General features: G+C 38.2%; 1 protein-coding gene across 16 annotated transcripts in view; it reads left to right on the top strand.

Moving 5' to 3' along the window:
* IFTAP (intraflagellar transport associated protein) overlaps positions 1-14,936 on the top strand; it is a 253,244-nt gene that overhangs the window by 43,267 nt on the left and 195,041 nt on the right. For all 16 annotated transcript variants that reach the window (XR_004730616.3, XR_004730617.3, XM_078340854.1 and 13 more), the window contains one exon: positions 13,011-13,150. Coding sequence is in view for 14 of the 16 variants with exons in the window: in XM_078340854.1 (XP_078196980.1) it covers positions 13,011-13,150 (140 nt within the window). In the remaining 2 variants the exon portion in view is untranslated. The remainder of the gene's footprint in view (positions 1-13,010; positions 13,151-14,936) is intronic.

A 14,936-nucleotide genomic window follows, 5' to 3' on the forward strand; every position in this document is an offset into this window, starting at 1 on the left:
TTGGTGTTTTGGTCATGAAGTCCTAGCCTACTCCTATGTCCTGAATGGTTTTGCCTAGATTTTCTTCTAGGGTTTTTATGGTGCCAGGTCTTATGTTTAAGTCTTGAATCCATCTGGAGTTAATTTTAGTGTAAGGTGTCAGGAAGGGGTCCAGTTTCTGGTGTCTGCAGATGGCTAGCCAGTTTTCCCAACACCATTTATTAAACAGGGAATCCTTTCCCCATTGCTTGTTTTTGTCGGGTTTATCAAAGATGGTATGGTTGTAGATGTGTTGTGTTGCCTCCGATGCCTCTGTTCTGTTCCATTGGTCTACATCTCTGTTTTGGTACCAGTACCATGCTGTTTTGATTACTGTGGCCTTGTAGTATAGTTTGAAGTCCAGTAGTGTGATGCCTCCTGCTGTGTTCTTTTTGCTTAGAATTGAGTTGGCTATGCGGGCTCTCCTTTGGTTCCATGTGAAGTTCATGGTGGTTTTTTTTCCAGTTCTGTGAAGAAAGTCTATGGTAGCTTGATGGGGATAGCATTGATTCTGTAAATTACTTTGGGCAGTATAGCCATTTTCACAATATTGATTCTTTCTAACCATGAACATGGAATGTTTCTCCATCTGTTTGTGTCCTCTCTTATTTCGTTGAGCAGTGGTTTGTAGTTTTCCTTGAAGAGGTCCCTTACATTCCTTGTAAGTTGTATTCCTTGGTATTTTATTCTTTTTGTAGCAATTGTGAATGGCAGTTTGTTCTTGATTTGGCTCTCTTTAAGTCTGTTATTGCTGTATAGGAATGCTTGTGATTTTTGCACATTGATTTTATATCCTGAGACTTTGCTGAAGTTGCTTATCAGTTTCAGGAGTTTTTGGGCTGAGGCAATGGGGTCTTCTAGGTATACTATCACGTCATTGCAAATAGAGACAATTTGGCTTCCACCTTTCCTATTTGAATACCCTTTATTTCTTTTTCTTGCCTGATTGCTCTGGCTAGAACTTCCAGTACTATATTGAATAGGAGTGGTGAGAGAGGGCATCCTTGTCTAGTGCCGGATTTCAAAGGGAATGCTTCCAGTTTTTACCCATTCAGTATGATATTGGCTGTTGGTTTGTCGTAAATAGCTTTTATTACTTTGAGATACGTTCCATCGATACTGAGTTTATTGAGGGTTTTTAGCATAAATGGCTGTTCAATTTTGTTAAATGCCTTCTCTTCATCAATTGAGATAATCATGTGGTTTTTGTCTTTGGTTCTGTTTATGTGGTGAATTAAGTTTATAGACTTGCGTATGTTGAACCAGCCTTGCATCCCCGGGATGCATCCTACTTGATCATGATGGTTAAGTTTTTTGATGTGCTGTTGCAATCGATTTGCCAGTATTTTATTGGAGATTTTTGCATCTATGTTTATCATGGATATTGGCCTGAAGTTTTCTTTTCTTGTTGAGTCTCTGCCGGGTTTTGGTATCAGGATGATATTGGTCTTATAAAATGATTTGGGAAGGATTCCTATCTTTTTGGATTATTTTGAATAGTTTCAGAAGGAATGGTACCAGCTCTTCTTTGTGTGTCTGGTAGAATTCGGCTGTGAACCCATCTGGACCTGGGCTTTTTTTGCGTTGTAGGCTCTTAATTGCTGCCTCAACTCAGACCTTGTTATTGGTCTATTCATAGTTTTGGCTTCCTCCTGGTTTAGGCTTGGGAGGACACAAGTGTCCAGAAATTTATCCATTTCTTCCAGGTTTACTAGTTGATGTGCATAGAGTTGTTTGTAGTATTCTCTGATGATGGTTTGAATTTCTGTGGAATCTGTGGTGATTTCCCCTTTATCGTTTTTTATTGCATCTATTTGGTTGTTCTCTCTTTTCTTTTTTATCAGTCTGGCTAGTGGTCTGTCTATTTTGTTGATCTTTTCAAAAAACCAGCTCTTGGATGTATTGATTTTTTGAAGGGTTTTTCGTGTCTCTATTTCCTTCAGTTCTGCTCTGATCTTCATTATTTCTTGTCTTCTGCTAGGTTTTGAGTTTTTTTGATCTTGCTTCTCTAGCTCTTTCAATTTTGACGATAGGGTGTCAATTTTGAATCTCTCTGCTCTTCTCATGTGGGCACTTATTGCTATATGTTTACCTCTGGAGATTACTTTAAATGTGTCCCAGAGATTCTGGTATGTTGTGTCTTAGTTTTCGTTGGTTTCGAAGAACTTCTTTATTTCTGCCTTCATTTCATTGTTTATCCAGTCAACATTCAAGAGCCAGTTGTTCAGTTTCCATGAAGCTGTGTGGTTCTGAGTTAGTTTCTGAATTCTGAGTTTTAGCTTGATTGCACTGTGGGTTTCCTGGATACAGCACACCGATGGGTTTTGTTTTTTTATCCAATTTGCCCGTCTGTGTCTTTTGATTGGTGCATTCAGCCCATTTACATTTAGGGTTAATATTGTTGTATGTGAATTTGATACTGCCATTTTGATGCTAGCTGGCTGTTTTGCCCATTAGTTGATGAAGATCTTCATTTTGTTGATGCTCTTTAGCATTTGGTATGTTTTTAGAATGGCTGGTACTGGTTGTTCCTTTCTATGTGTAGTACCTCTTTCAGGAGCTCTTGTAAAGCAGGCCTGGTGGTGACAAAATCTCTGAGTACTTGCTTGTTTGCAAAGGATTTTATTTTTCCTTCACTTATGAAGCTCAGTTTGGCTGGATATGAAATTCTGGGTTGAAAGTTCTTTTCTTTAAGGATGTTGAATATTGGCCCCCACTCTCTTCTGGCTTGTAGAGTTTCTGCCAAGAGATCTGCTGTGAGTCTGATGGGCTTCCCTTTGTGGGTGACCCGACCTTTCTCTCTGGCTTCCCTTAGTATTTTCTCCATCATTTCAACCCTGTTGAATCTGGGGATTATGTGCCTTGGGGTTGCTCTTTTGTGGAATATCTTTGTGGTGTTCTCTGTATTTCCTGTACTTGAATATTGGCCTGCCTTGCTAGGTTGGGGAAATTTTCCTGAACAATATCCTGAAGAGTATTTTCCAGCTTGGATTCATTCTCTTCATCACATTCTGGTACACCTATCAAACGTAGGTTAGGTCTCTTCACATAGTCCCACATTTCTTGGAGACTTTGTTCGTTTCTTTTTGCGCTTTTTTCTCTAACCTTGGTTTCTTGTTTTATTTCATTGAGTTGATCTTCGACTTCTGATATCCTTTCTTCTGCTTGGTCAATTCGGCTGTTGAAACTTGTGCATGCTTCGCGAAGTTCTCGTGTTGTGTTTTTCAGCTCCTTCAATTCATTCATATTCCTCTCTACGTTGTTCATTCTTGTTATCATTTCCTCGAATCTTTTTTCAAGGTTTTTAGTTTCTTTGCATTGATTTAGAACATGTTCTTTTAGCTCACGGAAGTTTCTCATTATCCACCTTCTGAAGTCTGATTCTGCCATTTCGTCACACTTATTCTCCTTCCAGCTTTGTTCCCTTGTTGGTAAGGAGTTTTGGTCTTTTGTAGGAGGTGAGGTGTTTTGGTTTCCGGTGTTTTTCTCCTTTTTGCACTCATTTCTTCCCATCTTTGTGGATTTATCAACCTGTCGTCTGAGGAATTGCTGACTTTTTGATTGGGTCTCTGAGTGGACGCCCAGGTTGTTGATGATGAAGTATTTCTGTTGCTTAGTTTTCCTTCTAACAGTCTAGCCCTTCTGCTGTACAACTGTTGAGGTCCACTCCTAGCCCTGCTTGTCTCGGGTACACCTGTAGCAGCTGTGGAACAGTGAGGGATGCTACCAGATTTTTCTTCTGCTATCTTTGTCCCAGAATGATGCCTGCCAAATGTCAGTCTGATCAGTCCTTTTTGAGGTGACTCTTTGGATATACAGGGGTCAGGGGGCTGCTTGAGGAGATGGACTGTACTTTATAGGAGCTCAAGTACTGAGCTGTGAGCTCCATTGTTCATTCAGGGCTGTTAGGCAGGTGCGTTTATGTCTGCTGCAGCAGAACTTATAAATCCCCTTTTTTTTCCTCAGATGCTCTGTTTGGGGAGTTAGAGCTTTCTTTATGAGTATTTGTTGCACTGTCCTGCCCAGCTAGGAGGCAGTCTAGTCCCTATTTGTCTGCTGAGGCTCCGCCTTTCTACCGTGGGGTCCGCCCTGTTGCCATGGGCTGTGTCCTGCTGCTGTGGGCTCTGCCCTCCTGCTGTGTGCTCCGCCCCACTGTTGTGGGCTTCGCCCTGTTGCTGTGGACTCCGGCCTGTTGCCCTTGGGCTCCACCCTGCTGTCATAGGCTCCTCCCTGTTGGCGGAGTCTCTCTGTTATGGTGGGTTGCCTTGGCAATGGCAGGCTGTGTCAGCAATTCCTCAGTAGGTGAGGAATGCCTCGGTAGTGGTGCACACCCCTCCCCCACCGAGCTGCATCATCCTGGATTCAGCTGTGCCCGCGGTCAAACTCTCAACCCTGAGCGTTTTGAATCGCCGTTTTGTTTGTTCCTGTGGGGGTGGGACCTGCCGAGCCTGATCACCTGGCTCCCTGCCTCAGAGCCCTTTCTCTCTCTCTTTTTTTTTAAGTTGAATGGTTGACTCTCTCCCAGGTGTTTTAGTTGCCTGCTGAAAGGGCACCGGGATGTGTGCGATTTCCCGTGCAGCGACCCACTGCACTGGCTCAAATGTCACTTCCCAGGAATCTCCTGGTCTGGCTCTCTGTCCAAGTCCCGTTTAATCAGATGGATATGCTAATCTGCCCTCCCAAATCTCAGATTGTTGGTTTAACAGGGCACCCAGACCAGCGCGTTTTGTGTGGGGTGCTGCTGCGCTGCGGCGCCAGCTGAAATGGTGGTGCAAGCTGAGAGTGCTGCGCTGGCGTCCCATGTCTCTCCTACTCCTGGGAATTTCCCCGTTCTGTGGGCAACAAAGATCCGTCTGGAAATGCAGCTAGGACTCACCCTCTGCGCCTTCACTGAGAGCTGCAATCCTGAGTTGTTCCTACCGTGCCATCTTGGAAATCCCCTGTCTATTTTTTTCAATAACAAAAATTTCAGCTAAAAAGTCAAAGCCTTTTGAAGATTGTGAAACCTTTAGTCTTAAAAGAAAGAAAAGTGTGCCCTCCCCCTTAATAATTTATCACAGGATTGATTCTTAGGTAATTGTCTCAAGTGTAGCCATTACAAGTCAACTCTTTATTTCCTAGAAGTACAGTCTTGTAAATTGAGATTATTTTTGAGAGACACATAAAATATCTATTAATCATAAAAATCATGACAATGTCAGAGTTGATCACAAAAATTAAGGCAGTCTTGCCTTATATTAAAGGTTACTGAGGCTGAACCAAGTTTCAGTGGAGTTGAGTGTACTAATGTCAAGACCTTGCCACATGTAGAATAACATGGAAAACCTAGGCTGAAAAATCTACCCAGGCTTCAGTGAGCTATTCTAAAGAAAGGAAAAGAAAATCCATTTTTTTTTTGCTTTTAAAAATATTTGTCAAATATGTAAATTAAACCCTTATACTAAAGATATATTGTAAATGTTTCTTCTGAGGCATTTTTCCACATTGGCTGAATTGAAAAAGGCTTCATGCTAGTCTGTTGATGTTTATATAGAAGAAAACATCTTCCTTTCTGGTTAACATTTCTGGACAGGCATAGATATTCTTTGTTTCTCAAAGGACATTTGAAATATGTTCAAAATCAGAAGTTTTTTTTTTTTTTTTAAACACTCATTCCTGATTTAATTTGCAAGAATATATCAAAGTCAATGCCTAATTTTAGGGAAGGGGCAGTTTCCATAGAAATTTGATTGTTGATGTTTAACTGTTGTTTACTGTTTTTAGGTAGTTATAAACATGAATTATAGTCATTATTGTTGGGGAAGAATGGCTTATTTATAATCAGACAGATGTTAAAGTGACTGGGTAAAGTTGGTTTGGGGGTGGTGACTATTCGTACATTGGTTGTATAAACCTCTACTCTAGCTTCTTTAGTTGCTTGAATTTGAGAGACTTTGGTAATTAGAAGCAATGAACATTATTATTCTGCTTTCAAACATCACACTACTCTATGAAGGGATTGCTTCTCAAGCATGCTATTAACCAGTAGATGTTGCAGATTCTTCAGTTACTTACTTGGTTTAAGTGAGATTAGAGATCCAGCGGGATCACATCCTCCAGGGAGGGGTTCTCTAACTTTAATTCCCTGAATGGCTCTGAATTTCCTTAATAAGAGCAGCATAGGCACTCCAATTGGATTAGAAGGGAGAGCTAAGGATGTGGCAGGAAGCTACATTTGTAGAGGAAACACACCATTTTGGTTTTGGGTGATTTGGGAGAGGGAACCTTATTAAAAATGCAGATTTCTGGGTCTCGTTCACAATAGAGAATCTAATCCAGAAGATCTTTGGTGGCATCTGGTGATCTGCATTTTAACCAACTCCCCATGGGATTCTAATATTAGTTTGAGGATAACACGTGGAGACAAATGGTTCTAGTCTGCATGGAATACATATCCAATATAAAATAAATGTCATAAGAGGGCACAAAAGTACATGTTTTGGGCACTTTTGTGATGTTTTAAATTTTTCACCTCTTGCTAGTATGAGAAGTCTGTATGTTGACATAAACCAACATAGCCAACAGATCTGATTTTTGTTATGTCAATCTTTTAAATTAGCTTTTTTTACCTTCTCCAGTTTTTTCACAGTTTTCTTTAAATATTTTTTCAAGTTACATTTTTCAATTAACAGATTTATTTTAAAATATTGATTAAAAAAAAATCTTACTAGTATGGTTTTTCCAGAAATCAGATAACAAGCCTTCTTATATTTGTGTATAAAAGAAAACTGAGGCTCAACCAAGATTTGAATTAACTAGTGAAGACCTTCCCACAGGTAGAATAATGTGCAAAATGTCAACGATTTATTCTAATTACTGAAAAGGCCACCAGGGCTTTACAATTTTCATAATGCACAATCTGGGTCACTTAAAGGAAAAAGAAATTAAATAGTTCGTGTCAAGGTGAATTTTAGTTTGGGCCTAATTTGTATCACACTTCAGGAATGTGAGCAGAAGGCAAATATTTATATCAGATGAGAAATGTGACATTTTAAATAGTCAAGTTGCTTGTATAATTTTGGCAGTTGGGAGGCTAACTGATTAGATTCTGTTGTTACTGTTTAAGCAACAGATTTGCTTGGGGCAACGAGGAAGTGGCTTGCATATTTTTTCTGCCATTTACTTTATTTGTTCACCCCATTCATTCTCATAAATATTCTCCAAGATTTAGGAGAATGATTCTTTTCTAATATTTGTTTTATTATTTGGCAGCCCAGGTGGAAAGAGTGGAGACGGTTTTTCAGTGGAGCCAATTCTATGCAGTGATATTAAGCAGTTTTCTGAGGGTAGTGTCTACCACAGAGTTTGGTGCACTATGTTTATTTGGCAGCAAGTTAACCTATTCTTCCTTTTTTGAATTTGAGATGAGGTAGTTAACCTGGTGACTGTCATGCCTCATACAAACTGGCCCAAACTGTTACCCAGCACAATCATTTTTAAAGTCAGTTATTAGTTATTATGCTGAGGCCACTAGAAAAGGAAGATTTTCTGTTCATCTTTATTTTTATGCTTCCTCAGTTGGCCCAGCCCAACCTCTTTTCTGGTTGAGTGCCAGTAGCTGAAGAGACTTTTTTTTTTTTTTAATCTACTTCTCAGAATCATACTGTCTTATACACATCTCTTGGCTGGAGGTGTACTTATGCTGTGGCTGATTGCATTGACTGAGAATGGGCACTGATTCCTGCTCAAAGGTTGGCAACCTTGTCTGATTTTTATTTTCAGGTTCTCCAGTACTATACTTCTGCCTTAGTTCATTTATGTTGCTGTAAAAGAATACCTGAGGCCGGGTGAAGAAAAGAGGTTTATTTGGCTTGTGGTTCTGCAGGCTGTGCAAGAAGCATGGAGCCAGTGTATGCTTCTGGGGAGGGCCTTGGGCTTCTTCCACTTGTGGTGGACGCCAAAGGGGAGCCACATGTGCAGAAACTGCATGATGAGAGAGGAACTGAGAGAGAGGGAAAGAGATGCCAGGCTGTTTTCAACAACCAGTTCTCTCAGGAACTAAGAATGAGAACTCAGCAAAAACTCACTCACTCCATTTAAGAGAGAATGGCACCAAGCCGTTCCTGAGGGATCCACTCTCAAACCAAATACCTCCCTCCAGGCCTTACTTCCAACATTGGGGATCAAATTTTAACATGGGACTTGCTGAGGCCAAACAAACCATATCCTAACTGTAGCAACTTCCAGTCATTTTTAGTCCATTAATGGGACTAATTGCCATTAGTGAGCAAGTGCATACAAATGATGGCATTGGTTGCCTCTTTTTTTTTTTTTTAAAGTTATTGCCTAATTTGCAACTTTAAGCAGTTTTAGGTCATCCCTGAATGACTAGAGATGCTTATTCAACAAATATTAACAGTTGTGGCTGAAATCTTGGTTCCTCAAGGCCTTGGCTACCCTGGTAATTCTCCAATGCCTTTAAATAGTTGATTTTTGTAATTTATCTAGCTTTTCTAGTTGATGGTGGGAGGGTTGGACTGACATTAGCTAGACCAGCAGATCCCTGAGGATGTGGTCTGGGAACCCCTTAGAAACACAGATTTGCAGGTCGTGTATTGGTATTTGCATTAAAGTTGGAAGAGCAATGATGGGTGAAGACACTGGTGCCTTAGTGTGAATCAAGTTTGTGGCACCAAATTATACTAGTAGTTGTCATCTTCACTGTCATAAATTTATTGTCCAAACAAATGCCAGTTTCCAGTGAAAATTTGATGAAGTAGTAAAAATTATTAATTTGATTAAATCTTGATTCTTAAATATACCTCTTTTTAATGATTTGTGTGCCCAAATAGGAAGTATTCATAAGGTACTTCTATTACATATTGAAATACAGCAGTTGTGGAAAAACGCTTGGGTGATTTAGTGGTGCTGAACTAATTTATTTTTCTCTTTCATGGATCACCATTTTTATTTGAAAAAATGAGTGACAAACTATATTTCTCAAAAATGAATGAAGTGAGCCTGTATCTTCAAGGCTAAGAGCTAACAGCGTTTGTTGCCAATGATAAAATTGGCAATAGATCAAGTGAAAATTAGATTTTTAGAGCACTTGTATCTAGTACTGTGACTTTGATAGCTTCTCAATATTTAAAGGCTTTTCTGATAAAGGTGGTGATATTAACTAATGTGATTTTTATAGTGTATAACGAAATATGTCAACATTTGGAAGATCTACGTAACACAGTGAACCAGTATTTTCCAAATTACCAATTAATGATGTTTACAAAATTATACATAGGAGAAAGATCCATTCAGTGTGTGAGATAGACCAATGGATTTTAATGTAGCAGTAAAAAAAATTCACTGACATGTTTTCAGATTGCTCATTGAAAATAACTTTTAAAAAATTTTATCATTTTTCAGATCGTGGTATAGTATCAAAGAAAAATATCCACAAATATATAAAAAGACTATTAAAATACTACTCTCCTTTCCAACTCCCTGTGTGAGTCTAGATTTTCTTTACTTCAACTAAAACAGCATATTTCCAAAATTGAATGCAGAAGCAATTAGATAATTCAACTTTCTTCTGTTCAGCCAGATATTATAACATATTTTAAAAAATATAAAATAATGCTTTTCTTCTCAATATTTTGTTTTTAGAAAATAGATTTTTAATAAGAATATTTATTTTAATATATAACTTGATTATTTTTAATGATTCCAATATATAAATATTGGAATACTTGCCAGTTTGATTTCTAGTATGATGAGTGTTGATACACATAACCCATATAAACAAAAGCAGTTGTTTTTGTTTGGGGTCTTCAGTTATTTTTAAGAACTACTGAACAAGGCTATCATAGCTGGGAGCTATATTTAGAAGTGGCCTGGATGGCTAAAGTATTTTTTATCTATATCTTTTTTGTATTTGACCAACGTGTTCAGAAAATTTTGGCAATTTTATGTTGCAACAAATGAACAGATTGGTTAATTTTATAAATATGCTAGGCAGATTAAATATTATTGTAGTATAAATTTTCAGATGTGTAGATTGCTCACTTTGTAACGCTGTGTTAATTACGTGGCTATAGTCTTTGACTTGCTGATCATTGACAACATACAGAGACAAATGGCACGAGCAGATACTTTTAATATTAGAATTTCTAAACATGTGGTTGAGAAAGAAGAGATTAAAATATTTCAACCAATCTTGCCATCCAACCTCAAGATTCATTTTTGAAAGTTATCTAGACTCTGTATGCCAAGATGGTGGCATTCCATTAAGATGAAAACAAAGCCTTTGATTGTTTTAGAAATTACAGCTAATATGATCAGATTAAGTCCCTTAAAAGCACTTCTGTTTTAGAAGGTTATACAGAGAACTTCAGAAATTTCATTTCCTAACATCAGTGAATACAGTCATTTTTTTTCTTCTGAGAGAATATGAGTATATATATATATATATATAACCCACCTACGATTGTAAAATGATTAAATGATTGCAGTAGTTTTCTTTATAACATATGCTTTGCCACGCTCTTCTCATCCATATTGTTTTTGCCCTTTTATAAATCTGTCATGTTTAGAGTTAGAGCCATTCAATTTTTTCTTGATTATTCTTTGATTGATTTTATATATGAAAGTCTTATTCCTGTAACGTTTGTTTTTGAGGGCAAGGACTATACTTATTTTATACCATCCACAACATCTTATTGGCAGGCAGACTCTTGATTCTTGCTGTCCAGTTTAAAAGTTGAAGTGTACAAAATTCATTTTCTATCTGCAAGTATTTGTTGAGACTTCACTATGTATAAGGTGCTATGTTAGGCACTAATAGATATGAATTGATGCATTTTGCTTTTACTTTGAAGAAACAAATGACAAATAAGACTTGGAGAATACTGAGTCTTGTTATTTTGAAAGAGTTGTTCCCATGGCAGTAGAATTATTATTAAAGAAACCATTTTTGTTGAAAATTTTACCTTCTTGGCAAATAGGTTAGAGAAGTGAAGTTTCAGTAAAGAAATTGCAGTTATCCTCATCACGGCACAATACTGTTAGCCAGAATGATGATTTTAAATAGCCCTGAAAGCAGAATTGATTTTGGATTCACATTTGAACTGATGTTTGTGCTGTCAGCCAATGGGTCAGGTAGATAACGGTTTTCACGGCGGGAGGCCCCGGGCTTTTTCTTGTTGCTTTCCTTGTTGGTGGGTCCCTCACCAGATTTGTACCAGTCCCAGGCTGTTACACGAGGAAGCTCAGTGAGGGAATTTGGTTTTGAACTCATAAACAGGTGCATTAGAAAACCAGTCTTTGCACCAACTTCATCGAATTTTAAAATGTTGCTTCTCTGCGTATGAAATGTTTGGGAAATGTACTTAATGGTGCCGAACCATGCTAATGTGTTATAATAGTGACATTTCTTGGTTCTGAGTTTGAGTGTATAATTTGATACAGTAAAATAAAATACGTGATTAAAATGCTTATTTAAAAGAAGTCCATAGTGTGATATTGTAGGATAAGAGCAGAGGCTCTGTAGATAGACTGCCCAGCTCTGCCCTTTTTAGCTGTGGGATCTTGAATGAGGCTACCTGTTAGTGTGTAGAACGCATTGCCTGTAAAACAGGAAATAATAGAGCTTTGGGAGTATTAGCTGAGTTAAAGCATATAAATTGATGAGTATATAAGTGTTGGCTATTATGGTTTTTATTTCTGCTAATTAATGAGCTCATAGTCTAAGATTTCAATAATTAGTCATAGCAGAATTACCATTTCCCCTCCACAGTTCTGTTTCCAGGCTGTCTGTGTTCTCTGTTGCTGGAGTCATAAGAATTTTGTAATTATATTTTTTTGTGAAGGGGATATCTACAGTGTTAAGGGATTCATTACAAATAAGTTTCAGTTTTTGAATATCAATACCTGCTCAATTATCTCCCTTTATATGCTGCCATTTGCAACAGTCATGTCATGCCTGTTATTAATTGATCACTTTCATTGAGAACTTAATTAGTGTTTTAATTAAGATCATCCTTGAGAAGTAGGCAGCATTATCCAGAGTCGGCTCCAAGTTACTGGCTAGCTCTAGTAAGCCCTCCTGGTCCTATGAAAACAGACTGAGGAGGGAACCTGTTGTGCTTCTATTTGTTTCTTTGTCCTCCTTAAAGAAACCTGTGGAAAATCATCAGTTGTCTGTGATGCATCCATATGCTATCACACATGCAAAAATCGGGAGACATATCCACTTATAATGGATCAATCAGAAAACCAAGATTGGTTACTGAATTCTTGAGATTGTGCTTAACAAGCAGGAAACATGTTGATGTTGTTCTTTGCAAGTGTTGAAAATTAGACTCTGCATTCTGAATATGACAGAGTATTTCATTTTCCTGCTGAAAGTTAAAGTACTTTCCTTCTGGCATTATTGTTTTTTAATATATATATTTGAAATATTGCCATATTGTTACAGGATGAAATTGGCACTCCATTTTCTTTCTCTTTATCCCTCCAGGAAAATATGGGAAAATGAGGCAAAAGTAACATCTTATTGCCTTATTTTCCTATAAAAGTAGAAATTGAGTTGAGAGTAAAAGGGACAGTCACATTACTCCAAAAACAGCATTCCTCCAGACATTTCGGGGGGACTCTTAAGTTTTCAAAATAAAATAAAAATAAATGCACTAATGACTTCTATTATGTGGAAAGGGCAATCCCTTGAGTCCTGTCCCCAAAGGAAGACAGGCAGTCCCTTGAGTCCTGTTCCCAAAGTAAGACAGGCAATCCCTTGAGTCCTGTCCCCAAAGGAAGACAGACTATCTCTTGAGTCCTGTCCCCAAAGGAAGACAGACTATCCCTTGAGTTCTGTTCCCAAAGGAAGACAGGTGTTGTGAAATGGACCTACTTTACATGAGCATTTTTGCTTCATTTTCTTTGACTTCTGGGCAGTTAGATGATTTAGGTAAATTGTGAAATTGGCAAAAGGCTCAACTGAAATGTTTTGTATCCAACAGATTCACTGCTGCTTCCAGGAGAAGTGGAGCAGAATGTAAGCACCAGCATTCCTTCTTGTATCCCTTCTGTGGGCCAGCCTCCCATTTGTGAAGCGAAGCCAAAGCCTGCTGTAAAAAGAATGGACAAACAGATGGAGGAGGTACTCCACAGGGAATCACATTGCCTTGATTTTGTAATTTACCCTTTCAAAGAAATGCTACCGTACCTGTATGCTTTTGTAGTTTTCTAAGATTTGAGAAAATATAAAATTCAAGTTGCTTGATTGGTGCTTCTCACGGCAATCTGCCTGGAAAGTATACATTTCTTTTTAAACACATAATGTAATTGTGTTTTTATGTGGAAACGATTTTTGTTCTACAATGTATGCCATGCTGCAGAGCAGTGCTACCCAATGACTACATAATAGAAAGGATGGACAGTTTCTTGCCCTGTTTAGTCTGAACCAGATGTTTTTTTTAATTATTGGTAGGGTTCTATAAACTTTTGAATTAGTTAAGGTAAGGCCAGGCTGCTATAACAGAGAATCCCAATAATAATTCAGTGGCCAAAAAGAGATAGATGTTTATTTCTCTGATTTAACAGTCTGTATAGAGCCCTTAAAATGAGTAGGTGCTTCCTTTCTGGGGGGTCATCAGGGACAAAGGTTCCTTCTCTCTGGATGTTCATTATATGTTAGGACATTGTCCTCACCTGTGTGTTCCATGTCAGGTCATGATCATACCTGGAGGGACAGGAGAGAAGAGCACGGGGGCAGCATGTTTCTGCAAGGCTTAGGACTCAGCGTCCTTAATTTCTGCTCACATTCCATTGGTGACTACTTAGTTACATGTTCCTACTAGCCACATAGGAGGCCAAGAAAATGTCACCTAACCATGAAAATGGAATTTATGCCATACTTTTATTCTTGCAAATGTGCAACTTGAACGTCATCTTTTGCTATCATTTTGCAGCTCTTCTACTTACACTTAATAAACATGCATCAGTAGAGGCTGTTGCTAGTGCTGGTAGTGACCTTTCTCACCCTTCTTACTGGAACACAAAGTGAGATCAGGCACAAGAAGTTGTTAAGGCCTCTCTATTTTTGATTTCTAATAACATCCTTAGGGTCTTTTTGGATTATTTAATCATGAAGTACTAGTCTTGTTACTAAAAGATATTCTGTTACAGGATTAGTCATTCAGTCAGAAATAATCCACACATTTCAATTTTAAATTGCCACTTTCTAATAGTACTTTTATTCACTGACATCATGAAAGTATACCCAGGATGCGTGCAGGTTTCTATTAAACTCCCATATTGATTACCTACTAAACTGGTAGGGACAGCCACGTCTCAATATGCTTTTTGAATTATAGATTACTTTCTCTGAGTTGTAAGAAGCTAAAATTGTGAGGCTATTTCTAGAAGGAATCAGTTTCTTTTTTAAGATTTTTTCATGCTATTGACTTCACTTGTGCCATATAACTTATTGGATCAGCCAGTAGACATGGCACCTAATACTTGTATAGAATACAGTTTTATTTTAGTACAATTAAAGAATAATCTGGTACAATTAAAGAGAAATCTAGTACAGTTGCAGAAATTGTTACAAAGTGGTTTTAGTTAATGGGTTAAAAAAAGTGAATGATTCCATCCTGGTCAACATGGTGAAACCCCGTCTCTACTAAAAATACAAAAAAAATTAGCTGGGCACGGTGGTGCGTGCCTGTAATCCCAGCTACTCGGGAGGCTGAGGCAGGAGAATTGCCTGAACCCAGGAGGCGGAGGTGGCAGTGAGCCGAGATTGCGCCATTGCACTCCAGCCTGGGTAACAAGAGCGAAACTCCGTCTCAAAAAAAAAAAAAAAAGTGAATGATTTCTGGAATCTATCAAATAGCAGTATAATTCAAGTTGAGACCCCATATATGATGATATATTTAAGAGGA

This window comes from Callithrix jacchus, chromosome 10 (assembly GCF_049354715.1).
Source record: "Callithrix jacchus isolate 240 chromosome 10, calJac240_pri, whole genome shotgun sequence".
In the NCBI taxonomy this organism is placed as follows: Eukaryota; Metazoa; Chordata; class Mammalia; order Primates; family Cebidae; genus Callithrix; species Callithrix jacchus.